This window comes from Cyclopterus lumpus, chromosome 16 (genome assembly GCF_009769545.1).
Source record: "Cyclopterus lumpus isolate fCycLum1 chromosome 16, fCycLum1.pri, whole genome shotgun sequence".
NCBI classification, from domain to species: Eukaryota; Metazoa; Chordata; class Actinopteri; order Perciformes; family Cyclopteridae; genus Cyclopterus; species Cyclopterus lumpus.
The window spans coordinates 12,185,798-12,199,489 of NC_046981.1; the positions used below are offsets into that span (position 1 = coordinate 12,185,798).

General features: G+C 43.4%; 1 protein-coding gene across 10 annotated transcripts in view; it reads right to left on the reverse strand.

Annotated features, from left to right (window-relative positions):
- The window catches only part of fam131bb (family with sequence similarity 131 member Bb), a 29,936-nt gene that overhangs the window by 15,878 nt on the left and 366 nt on the right, over positions 1-13,692 (reverse strand). Inside the window, exon 1 of one of the 10 annotated variants that reach the window (XM_034553812.1) lies at positions 6,184-6,344. The exons of the other annotated variants lie outside the window; for them this stretch is intronic. Within the exon in view, the coding sequence (XP_034409703.1) occupies positions 6,184-6,211 (28 nt within the window). The 5' untranslated portion in view covers positions 6,212-6,344. Of the gene's footprint in view, positions 1-6,183; positions 6,345-13,692 lie in introns of those variants that run through there. 10 annotated transcript variants of the gene reach the window in all.

Here is a 13,692-nt window from a genome sequence, read left to right on the forward strand (position 1 = left end):
ACCACTTCCTCTCTTCCCCTGTTTCTCTCTCTTTCTTCAGCTTTCTCAGTCTCTCCCCTCTGCATCCTTCAGCCTTGTTTGGCCAATTAGTAGATTAGCATTCACTCCCCCTCCCCCTCCCCCTCCCCCCACACACACATGAGTCACAGTATGAGCCAAGAGTTTTCTGGACTGCAGCAGTAGGCTGCAAACTACCATAGGGAAGCCCTCCAGCCTTTCCACAGCAATGGACCAGAAACATTAAGTACAGTTTGTGTCCCTTTGTAGCAATCGAGTGTGTGTGCCTCATATGAGATTACATCAAAGCATATGCTATTTGTGAAGTGAGCCACGAGGGTATGGATGTATGTACCATGCTGCGATTAGTTGTTTATAGTTCTTTCAATATATGCGTAGATGATGGTTCAGTAGTCATTATCCAGAATCTCAGTGATTTCTTAATCCATGGCGCTTTGTATTTCTGCACCCGGGGAAGGTGATGCTCTTGAGCTCTCAGCAGCACAGTAAGCGAATGCCTAATTCTGCTTCTGAGGAGGCAGGCAGGATCCCTCCTTGAGGAAACAGCAACAACAACAGAGCACATGACCAGAGCTCTGAGCCAGCTTTTCTTCCCCTGGCGCTCTCCCTCTTCCCCCGCACACACAGCGGTGCTACGCTGGATACCCCCCTGCGGTCAGAGGAGCAGAGGATAAGGAGCGAGAAGGAGTCAAGGAGGGAGGGCAGGGAGATGGAGGAGAAAAAGGAAGGGGCCGGCCGAGCGTAACGAACAACCAAGGATCTGCAGCGGCTGCACTGTCAACTCCAGCTCTGACTGTAGTGGCTTGACGGCTCCCGCCGAAGTGGGAAGCATTTGAGAGTCATCTGTCTTTTTGTACTCCCAGGGCCCTGCAGCAATAGCTCCGAGGAACCAGGGTGCTTGGTGCTTGTTTACCATAACAGCTGCAGCAAGGCTGGTTGCCAGGATGGGGCACCGGTTTGGATAGCAGCCCTCTTACAGCGATATGCGCAGATGTCGGGTGACTGATGTCGGGTGACTGAGCTCCAGAGTTCAGCTGACAGCTGAGGACCAGAGCCCAGATGGTTGGGAGAGTTTGGTCTAAGTGTGTCTCTGGACATAATCGAATGCCATTGACTTGGTGAAATTACATTCCCAATCTACATGCCCCTATCAGTGGCAGACCGGACCACCTCATTAATCTGTACAGGCATGAATGTGGCTGCCATCCTGTGCAGATCTTTATCACTGATACAGCGTAAATAGGTTACAGCAGTCATTGGTGCACTGACTGTCATATCTAACAATCTACAGCGTGTAGTATCTTAGCAAAGGCAGCTTCAGCCCAGCATCATCAACTCAATCATTTCCATAAACATCCTAATGGCCAGCTAAATATATAATGAATATTAAAACCAGAAACGGAAGAAGTGCTTCTTTCCTAATCTGTTTAGATGACGGGAAGAAAACCTGCAGAGGCAGGGGAAGTCAACCAGTTACGTGTATAGCCTACAGCATCACATTGTATGTAGGAAATCTTTATTTTCTTGCTCCTCCGCTTTCAAAGGAGTCTTCCTATCTTTGAGAACGAGGCCTTTCTCTTTATCAGCACCTAAGTGGTTAGTAGCTGCAGATAACACTGAGACACCCATCATGGTTCTGCACTGATGCTGTGTGTTTCCACCAATGCACATGGATTCACACACACTCACACATACTCACATGGATTAAATTGCAGAGAGGAAATTCTCTCTTTCACAGCATTATTCAATTTCATAACACACTCTGTGGCTGAGTCACTTTGTTTACAGAAACGCCTGCCATCATGTTGCCCCACACAGGCCTCACATTTCTGATTTCCACATACAGGCTGAAAATGATATATGCTTCATGTGCTACATTGGAGTCCTTGGGCGTATATGCAAACACACACACACACACACACACACACACACACACACACACACACACACACACACACAGGTAAGGGTCATCAGGGCCCCCTTGTCTCTCAAGCACTACATCACTGAGTCATTCACCTTGAATGTGTTCACGTATGCAAGGCTTTTCCAACCTGGACAGGAGCCAATCAATCAGCCTCCATCTCAGTTAGCCAGATTTGCCGGTTTACAGACTGAGTGCAAACTGGCAAGCGCGGGACGTGCGATGAGTGTGAAGGCACGGTGTTAGTGGGGGTGTTTTGAATTGAATGACAGGGAATCCCTCTCTGTAATGCGGTGTCAAAAAGAGTGATGGGAGGATGTGGGGAAGCAACAGTGGTGCATATATATATTATATTCACGCCCACGCGTGGGCCTACATGCATATAAATATAGCAGCAAGAGTGAGATCATATGCATCCATGCATGAACACATACATACACTCAAGCCGGGTCCTGTTTGTAATTTTTTTCTATTAGCTGTATTTAATCGATTAGTTGACTAATTGGTTGTTTTTATCTCAGTAAATTAAGATTTCTTTAATCGATTCATTGTTTGTTATGCTTTTTTCATGCTGAATTACTTATTTCCGAGAAACTTATTTGCACAACTCTGGGTAAACACAAGATTTAAAGTGGTGCTTTTATACAATTATTTGTGAAGAAACAGATCTATTGAATAAATCAACTAATCGATTATTGGTTTGGTCGACTAAGAATTTCTTTGGTCAAAGACAACCCTAATGTTGAGAAATAGAAACACTATTTTCTATAAATAAACATGATTTTCAGCAAACCCTTTCTTCATGTAATAAAAGAAGTTAAATGTCGTCTAAACACACGTTTCTATCTATAATGAGCAACATTTTAATCAAATAACAAGAAACAAGATAATGAATATGACCAAATATTTGATGCCAGCTTCTTATCACTTGAAACTTAAGATACTCTGTGCTGCAAACACAATTCAGTTAGTAGATACATACATAAACATATAGACACACACAAACAGCAGCGTCTGTTAGTGCTTATTGATCTGTAAGTGGTGTGTGGCACATTACCAGAGCTAACTTTGAGAAAGTAAAAAAAGAGAGTCTGCTTAGAGACAGCACAGGTGAGAGTCGTCATAATGTCCCACATTCATATCTATAATTTCACCACTATAGCCTGACCCATAGCAGTTATCGTCACGCTGCACATAATACCCTAAATTATAAGGTGATTAATGTGTCCAGCACTCACAGGACCTGGTGACTGGATACGGAAAAAATGCTTCTGATGAGCAGCTTTTAGCACAATTATGGGTGATAGCGTTATCAACAACACATCTATAAATGTGATCAACATCATGGTGCGGCAACATACCCTGTGTTTGCCAGCTGTGGAAATGTGCTCTCAATGAACCATATATAAGCTGTGCACTGCACACACAAGATGAGTCACTGACTGTAGTTACTTTGCTGTAGATCTCATTGCCTTTTCCTCGCTGATGGAGGGAGAATAATGTGCACTCCCATCGACTGCTTCTCAAGGCCTTTAGCTCTCTGAAGGGGTGATGGATGCAGGGCTCTCATCCCTGTGTCTTCGCCTGAACCAGTAACCGTGGTGATGAGGGGAAGCTTGGCTAAAGCAGATGTTAAAAGGATTGGTTTGAAACATAAGCCAAAGTAACCAGTATATTTCTATGGTAAGGAATTTTTATTTCAGTAGATTCTTGGTAGACTGAATCTTTTACTTGCAAAAACACTGTTTTAATCCGCTGAAGCATTGCAAAAGCAGTTAATCACCAAGAATATTTGTCTTATTACTAGTCAAAATATTTCATCACACACATAAATATTTTACATTTTAGTGTGACAAAGGGACGTTTTAGAAATATCTTGTGAAAACAAATACTGCTTTGGAGCACAGCAGGCTTATTATGACACACAACACCTCCTAATACTAGTGGAATATGTCTAATTTCAATATTTCATTTTATCTTAAAAGGCCTACATTTCCAATTATTCCATAAAATATGTTTTTTCTTCCTGAGCAATCCTGGTGTTTATGTCGGCCCTCATTTTCAACAAACGCAAACTCATACACATACAATATGAACAACTACCCTCGTGGCCTGCAAGAATAGGAATGTCTGCAACATTTGCCATGATGCTATTTCTTTGGCCTAGAGTTTTTTTATGTCTGGGGTTTTCTGTTTGAAAAAATTTAAACTGCCAGACCTCCAATAAAAAGTGATATAGGGTAAAGCGTTATCCCTTCAGGGGAAGATAAGCTTTCTATTAGTACAGGCTACTACTAAAAAGATGTCATCATAGTTTCTTCTGTGTCACATCCCCTATGACATCCAAAACAAAGGAAACTATGTATGTTCTTCCTCACCTTGCTGGACCTATTACACAGAGGCAGGATGTTTGCCATCGTATGAGGGTACTAACAGATATCACAGCCTGACCACAAAGCACACTCTCAGATATATGATGGAGCTGGGAGTGATAGTGCAGTACATCAGGGCTACTCCCATCAGAGACAGACCCAGTCCTGTTGCTCCTGCTGTTGATCTCTGCTTGGCAGCGTGGACTGCAGTTGAGAAGGCCGATCAATAGCACACACTGAGGCCATTCTCACCCAGGATAAACACAACCATGCCACCAGACTGCTGCTGATTCTGGTGCTCACAGCCTCTTGCACACAACTTGCATGGAAACGCATAATCCTCCTTATTTACACATCCATGTTAGATTACAATGCACAGACCTAGGGGTAACATTTGCTTTGGCCATGTAGATGTACACTCTCTACTACTCGTGTGGGTACTTTTGATTTGTACTTCCGTGCTTTCTCCTTTGTCACAGCTCATCAGCTTCATCGCTCATCCCTAGATCACAAACTGCTTTTACTGAAACCTTATTGAAATCTTGAGCATCTCTTATATATGAACAAGCATTAATATTCAGGTGGCTCACAATCAGATTAATGTGGCACCTTTCAAAAGCCATCTGTCCTCTTCCATCACATTGTTTCCAGCAGCTGGGGGCTCTGGTCTCCTGTCTTGACCTGAGTGTTGACAGAGGACCCTGACCTTCTCTCCTGCTCTGCAACGTGTCAAATACCGTATTGCCTCTTTCCAGCTTCATTCGGTTCACACCTGCCTTCCTAACCGTCCTAAATGTGTCATGTACTGGAGTACTCCTCCTAGTCGACATACATTTAAAATCCAATTCATCAAGAACTGATGTTTAGTTAAAAATAAAAATAAAAAAGAGGCACAAGCACACTGGAGATCCGGTCTGTAACCTGGCTTCGACATTCATGACCCCTGGAAAGGTTATTGCACTTTTCAGTGTAGCGTCAAATATTTGTTCAGACCAATGCTGTGCCACAAGTATGTTAAAGAGCCTGATGTGCTATGTGGTTCATTAATATTTAACACTAAAGGAGGTTTATTTTTACCTTTTGAGCGTGATTCATACATACTAACACATGCAGGACCTGACTATGCACTGCAATATATTTGAACTATATTCATGCAAACAACTAAAAAGATGACTATTTATACAACCAGCGGCTGTCCTTAACATGCCATCTATGGGTTTATCCAGGAGGGTCCTCACCTGAAAACTACCATCAATCGCCTACACCCTCGCCTGCACGTATTTGTCCCTCCCTCCCCCCTCTCTCCATCGCCATCCGTCCGTTTCCCCTCCTCCCTGCCTGCGCTGAAATTCTTCCTCTGCTGCTCGTGTCTTTATCCCCCTTCTATTACACATGCAAATAATAACAAACTATACCTCTTTTTCCTCTCTTTTCCCAAAGCCATACCGCCCTATAAATAAGCACTATCACAGCGTTTCCCTCTCCTCTCCATCCCTCTCTGCCTCCCACTCACACACATATACATACTGCCAAACAGCATCATAAATCAAGAGATGGGAGGAGGAAGGGGAGTAGGGAGGTGGGGGATGCAACCACACACACAGTAGCACATTTTAACACATATTGTCTGTAACATCTTGCCTGTATTCTGTGTATACAGCTTCTGTGACCAGAACTCCACAACTTGCTTAGACTGCACTGAAAGAGAAGCAAGCACCTCACACACACATAGACACGAAGCCCGTCCATACGTAGTCAGCACACAAACCCTCACTCCTGCAAGACACCCATCCTCCTCCTCATCCTTCCCCCCGCCCCCACCCAAACCCCCCTCTAGTCCGCAATGAGCGAGGGAAGAGAAGCGAGGCTTACTCAGTGTCCTGGAGCCGATGCATCCCATGGTGTATTCACAAAGGCTCTGGATACAAGCGAGGAAGTGGTACCCAGACACCGTGCATTCTCCCTCTTCCTCCTGCGACTCTCGTTCTCTCGGCTCTAGCTTCTTTTTCTTGCTCTCCTCTGCTCTCTCTTTTTCTCTCTCCCTCCTGCGCTTGCTCGCTCTCTCTCTCGCTCTCGCACTCACTCTCTCGCTCTCTCTCTCTCTCTCTCTCTCTCTCTCTCTCTCTCTCTCTCCCCCCCTGCTCTTTCTCTCTCTCCGGTGCAGTGTCTAAGAAGAGATCCGGTTAGTAAGTCAATATGCCTTGGGGTAATAGATTAGGACTAAATAAAGATGAGAAGAGGCCTTATTAGCATTATTTAAACAGATGTCTTCTTCTTTTTTGATAACAGGTATCAATTTCATCAATATGTTACCTCTAATAGGAGATACCCAATCCAATTTGGAGCCATTATTACATTTATCTAAACAATTTGAGTTTCTGGGGCTGACAATATGATTGTGTAATTTGTCAATGAGAAAGATCAAAACAACCACAGGCATTACTCTAATGAGAGGTTAAAACAACAATTAGATTGACTGTGTGTATTGGGTTGCCACTACAAGATCAATAGCACAGGGATGAGAGTGCCGGGCTGCCATTGTTGTAGATATATCTGCACTGCCGTAATATCGTTGAGCTAAAATGGGGGATTCTCTCTCTGTCTCCCTCTCCTGTGTGCACTCAGCCTAACAATGTGCTGCAGCGGTATCCTCTACCTTCTCTCCATCTTCCTCTCAATCACCTCCTCCCTTTCTCACATAAATAAATGCATGCACATACACCAATATTAAACAATCCTGGTTAAAAAAAAACAAAAAAAACAACTGAGGGTTTTCCTTTAACAGCCGCTGCTTGAGTCTCCACCTCTTTCTATGTCGTCTCTCAGTATTGATCCGCCCCTCAGTCATCCTCTGCACATATTTCTTGCTTTCTGTTCACTCTGAATCACATCCCCATGTCTTCTTTGATTCCCTCTTTTTGTATTTGCTCTCCTCGCATCCTTTCCTTTCTCCCACCCATATCCTCTTCCCTGGGGAAACAAATGAGAGGAGTGGCTCTTTTATACATCTCTCTCTCTCATTTGATTTGCATCTGTAACACCACCACACTTCCACCTTCATTCTAAATCCCTCTGCCTGCTTCAGTTTCATAACAACACCTGCTCTCGTCTTTATTTTCTCTACCTACCTGTCTTTCTTTCTCTTCTTACTCCTTTTCTGCCCCACTTTCTCTCTCTTTGCTGATTACAAATTCATGTGTGCTGTTTCTATAAGTGTTTGCCCAGTAAATGCTGCAGGAGCATCCTGGAGAGGGTTAGGGTTGTGTGTCTGTGCAGGGTGGCGGGGTGCGTGTGGTCACTCTTGTTTTGTTGACTTTACGGACATTTGGGGCGAAGAAGAAGAGGAAGAGGACGAGAGCTCGACAGATGGAGGGACAGAGAGACAAAGACATTGGGCAGATGGAGGGAGTGATGGGAAGGAAAGCAAAGAACAATTGAGTCATGTGCGAGGAGGTGTGGAGATGATGCTGTGTGAAGAAAATAAATAAATTAGCACTCCAGAATGGACGGAGGTTAAAAGACGACAATATAATCAGTTTGAGAATTCAATAGATACAAAAGCATGAATGTGATATAACAATAAAGGGCAATGCAAGACATAACAAATCATACATAATCCAGCCATTCCCTGCACTGTTGGTATAGATATAGATGTGTGTTTGCTCTCTGCAGTTTCCCACTAGGCAGAGGAGATGAGGCTATATGCTGCTGCAAGGGTCAGCCTCATTTAGGGCTGTTGGCTCACATACGCTGAACCTGGTCGGGGGAGAAAACGTACGATATGGGTAATTGCAGACTGAGTATATTGTCTTCGACCCCATCTCCCTCTCTGGCTCTCAATTCTCCCTCCATCTGCCCATCACTCTGTGAAAATCACTGTCTGGAAGTCTCTGTAATCCTTCAATCATTCTCTCTCTTCGCTCGACGCCTGAAATCCTCGGTTGATCTCGGTGTATCTATCCTGCTTTACTTGTTGTTGTTGTTGTTCTTGTCACACCTGTATGTCAAGTTGGGTTTTTGTCCTGTCTCCATGTTTGTTTTGTGACTTCCTGTTTTATTTTGGAAATTAACTCTCCTTTCGTTTCAGGTTCCGTGCTCTTCCTCTTGTGTCACCAGTCTGATTGTCTTCCCTGATTCCTGATTGTGTCCTCCTGTTTCCCCACTTCCCTCATGTGTCCTTATAGTCTGTGTCTCCCCTTGTCCTGTGCCAGTGTGTCTGAGCCCTCATCCTGCACACACGCCTAGTCATAGTCATGTCCAGGAACCTAGTGTTAGTCTTTTCCAGGTTTTTTCCCTGTGATTTTTTGTTAAGGAATAAATATACGGTTAGTTAACCCTCCACTCTGTGTCCGAGTCCTCCTCCACAGTTCCCGCCGCATGACAGTTCCTTGTCAACGCAATTCATATTTGGCCCTCGTTTACTTTGCCCGTTCTTCTGCATCAAAGGTTGGGACATATTTTACCCTGTGCACAAACGATGACAGATATCTGAGATGCAAACAAACTCACCAGAGCTGCAACAATTACTCAATTCCTTGTTTGCGTTAATTAGCTTTCTGTTTAAGTCAATGTGAAGGCACATATTTGATGGTTGTTGAGCGCTCAAAGGATGATGCTGCTGTCCCCTTTTTTTGGATATGATTGATCGGACTTCATTAAATGGGCCGCTTTTCTTTCTCTTACGTCACAATAGCTTAAATATATGTTGGTTTTGAAGTATCGGTCAAACAATATAGACATTTCATGACGTGACCTTCATCTCTGGAAAACCGTGACCTCCATTTTTCACAGTTTTGTAGACCCAGTGATTGATTGATTAACTGAGGACAACATCCTCAGCAGGAAAATAATTGTTAGTTGCAGCCCGATCTCACACACACACACACACACACACACACACACACGCACGCACACATGTACGATATGGACCGCCAATACAGAACAAGGTCAACCACAGAGGGAAGACATTCTTGACACTATTCTCACTCGTGATACATGGGTCATTTACATGCATGATGCATCTCACCGTCGCACACACACACGCACACACACACGCACACATATTTCGACACCAATGCTAATAAAGCTTGTACAACGACACGAAAACACCTTGCAACACATGACACAGACGACTTCTATTGTGTTCCTGTCTCTTGTTTTCCTATCTGGGTTAATGCTGCACTGAATTCCAATGCAGCAGTCCCTGTTCAATATGATCTCATATCACCTCATCATCAGTGACTTTCATGTACCTGTCACTATCTGTCTATCAGCTCCTGGCTGTTCTGTAGGTTGCACCTCAAGGATAAGGAATAACAGCTTTAATACGGTCTCGTTCAAGATGTTCTGTGCCGATGAACGGAAATGCCTGTCCAGTTTCCAAAAACATTCTTAAGGTTTTAAAACTCTTGCTCAGACTGTATAAAATATGGAGTCTCCGTGACGTCACTCATAGGATTCTGAAGAGCCGCTTTGAAGCTCAAAATGGATTTCGTAGTCACCCCAGCCTAACTGGCAGCTAATCCCAAAAAAATGGGCAGAGATATGGCTTGTTCCTTTTTAGATCACAGCCATGCCTTTAATTATGACTGTGCCTTAACAATCAGCCTCCGTGTAGAGTTGAGACCAAAACTGTTTCATGTACGAGGATGTAAACATGTTTATTTCTGCTGTTAAATTGGGCATTTGAACATGGTGGTCTTTGGAGAATGAGTTGCTTTTAAAGCCAGCTTTAATTGGACATTTGAAGACCTGTTCTTGGCTTCATTTATCAGCACCGGAGGTTGTTGTTTGGCTCAGAGGTTAAACTCCTCTCAAAGATACAGTCTTCCCATCGCCCTCACCTCCCTCCCCACTGCTTTCCATATCCTTGTATGTAATGTGTGCTCTGCTGAACCAAATGGCTGCTGGTGTGTTACAGTATGTGTTAATTGGAACCACGTGTTACAGATATGTGTGTTAGGGAGGAAAGGTAAGGACCGTTTGTGGAAGGAGAAGGGGGGGGGGGGGGGGGGGAGAGAGATGGGGGAATTCTCTGTGATTTGTTTTTGAGGAGGGACGGGGCCGTAGGAGTTGGGTGGGGAGGAGGGATATAAACACTGCTGTAAAAAGATGATGCAGCCTCTAATAAGGTGTTCTCTAATGACTGTGCTATGTGATTAGCTTTGTTTTAGAGAGTTAATGTGCATTATTAGTTGATGCTTTGGGCTAGCAGTTCACCATTTCTAGCTTGAATTCCTCAGCACACAGAGTTATGTATGTATTTGTGCGTGGGTGGTATTGAGTCTCTGCGCTCTGAATGTGTGTTTGTGCACTCCAGTTCTTACACAAGGCAAACGTTACGTTCGAGGAGTTCCCAACTCTTCTCTATTATTTACAATTCTCCTTCCTGTTCTCCGGCAATCACCCTACATTTTCTTTGCTCCAGTCCTCCTCGTCTAGACCACCACAACTGCGTTTATGATGCTTCTGTGTCTAGCTTCTCATGTGTCATTCTCCTCACCAAGCCTATCAGTCTCTTTTAGAGCCCTGTCAGTGTCTAAACACCATCCTGTTCTTTATTACATCCCTAGCTGATGTGGATTTGCTTGATGTCAAGAGATTCTGAAAAAAATCTTCTTCCCTGAAGGCCTTTTAGTCTGGCTGTGCACGCCACAGAAATGTATATCCTGACACCTGCTGGGGAATCGGGAGTACTGCAGTCTAACAATGGTTTCGACTGGGAGCCAGTTTGGCAGCAGAGGGTTTTTTCCTCTGGGTGCTGAGTGAAGAAACCATGTTCTGTCTCCAGTTTGCATGTTCTTATCCTGTATAAAATACGCCTGGAATTTCTGCTTGTTGGCCTAATAGTTTTTGATTTGGGGGTTGTGGGTGCACCACTATCGACTTCCATTGTAGGCTACATTACACAATCCATCGTCAACTCATCCCAAACCTAAATTTGTTTTACAAGTGGAATTGTGGAATTTCTTGGACTGTACCTGCATGTTTATTTCAATTCACACTTTGGAAAACACAATGGGAAAATTATAGGAATGAACACAGACTTTGTTTATGATGTAATTTTGCAAAGATTGGTAATATATAAATAACATCCAAGAAAGCTTTATAAATTAGCTTAATGTGTTGCCAGAAAGTGTATGGCAATGACATCTCTGTCTCTAGCTAACTCATTTTTGAACGGAACAGCTGGATTCCCCTTGAAAAGATCATAGACTCTCCGAGACCTTATACATATATCAGTGGTGGAGTTGTTATTAGAAAATGCATCAGTCTTTGTCTCTTTTAAAGTAGTACTTTGTGGTGTCTTTTCTTGTTGTTCTTGTGTATGGGAGGGCTGGGAAGACCCTGAAGCAGTGTCTGCCTATTCGATTGGTTTTTCTTCAAATTTGAAAGTTTGAAAATAAAAAGATTTGTGGATATATCAACAGAGAAAAATTGGAAAGCAATACAAACTTTTTTTATAGACCTTTTGGACTGCTCAGATGATGCAAAAACTGTGCCACGCTTATGTTATATGGCATTTAAAAAATGCATTTCCAAACTTTTACCGTGCATTCAAATGGCTTTCAACTTTTCCTTTGTTGAGAAAATGAGCGTGTCCAGAGAGAGAGAGAGAGAGAGAGTCGGAAATGATCCAAAATCATGAGTATTATGAGGCAGGTAGTGACTCACATGAGCAGTGGGAGGTGGAGAGGGAGGAGCGGAAGGAAAGATGGGAAGGGAAATAAAAGTGCAGCGTTTAGAGGGCAGAATGAGAAATGGAGAGATCAGGGGGGGGGAGTGGTGTGGTAAAAACATGCAGCATGCAACAGAGAGAAGGAGATATATAGCACTTTAGAGACGGAGGGGGAGAGGAACTGTTCATTCCAAGGTTTGGCTGCATTCCAGGCTGTCTGGCTCTGATTTCGATGGCCTGCTGTTTTTTTTTTTTTATACCTCCAGACTGACTGGACCCTGAAGCTGCCTTCTTCCTGCCTGATCCAAATGTTCTCGTATTCAGTCACCATGGCACCACCCGCTGTTTGCAGCTGTCTGAAAACAGGCCGAGGAGCGTTACACACGGTTCAGCTCAGCTCCCTTACTCCTGCCACTGCTCAGTCAGAAAGCAATGTGTGAACTAGCTGGAATTTGGGACAGCAAACAAACGCAGACCTCCTCTCGCATGCCACCTGCCTGAGAGCCAGCAAGCCAGGATGGGTTTTTTTTCCCAGCCCAACACCAGAGTTGCTGTGGAAATCTCTGACTGGAAACATATTTTGTCCCAGTGGAAGTGGGGAGAGAGTGGAAACATTCCTTGTCGGACAATGGGCTATCAAAGACCCCAAAGACCACTCCCTTTAGTTAAGTTCACAGCCATGAATCAGGCAGCAACAGGTTTGCACAACAGCTGCCGTCTGCAGAGGAGATCTCTGCCTACAGTTTCACAACCTGAATTAAGAGCAATTCTGTTCTGACTCATCCGAAATGTCACACAGGGACAAGGAAGTTGGTGGCAATGTCACATGTAAGAAATGAGTCACTTTAAAATGTTGCCTTGTGTCAACTTCGTGTCTGTAGCAAAGACAAGACATGGAACTATGTTTATCTCTAGTACGAGATAACTGATTTATTTTCCAATGTCTCTTTAGGATTATCTAGAAATATGTATTATTTTCATTAATAATTGATCAGTACAACCCCGGGTGACATCATCAATTTGCTTATTTTGTCCGACCTAAAGATCATTCATTATGAAATACATCACCAAATATATATAATACTTGCTTGAAAACCTACTTCATTCATTGATAAATTATTCAAATAGCACATTTTTTTGTCTGTCGATTGATTTATCAAATCCTTTCAGCTCAGAATAGGTAAAGCTGAGACTTGATTCAAATTGATTTCGCATTAGGACGACGTGAAACGCTCTCTCTTTTGGATTTGCACTGTACCTTTCTTATTTTATGTAAAATACCAACATTTTCCAAATGTTGAACTGAATAATATAGGTGTTATGAGAGATTAATTGCGTTGTTAAAGCAATGACTACACCTGAAAGTGATAAGACTCAAAGGTTTGGGCTGCATGAGTCACCAAGGTGTTTGACGTGTGTGAGTGAGTGAGACATAAAAGGATATTCATAAAGTCATATAATGTGCAGGATGGAAGGTGTCATTTAACACCAGGTTGAGGGCGACGTCATAGTGAAGAAACACGACACGTGAAAACCCCATAAAATGTATTTGCTCTCTATAATTAAGTGTACTTATTGAGTACAGAGCACCGGTCTAAGTCTTTACATGTGTACTGCCTTAGTGCAAAGAACATAACAATGTGGCAGCGCACCTGGCAACAGACAAAATAATGCCTTTACAATCTGATTATCAGCTTTCCCTG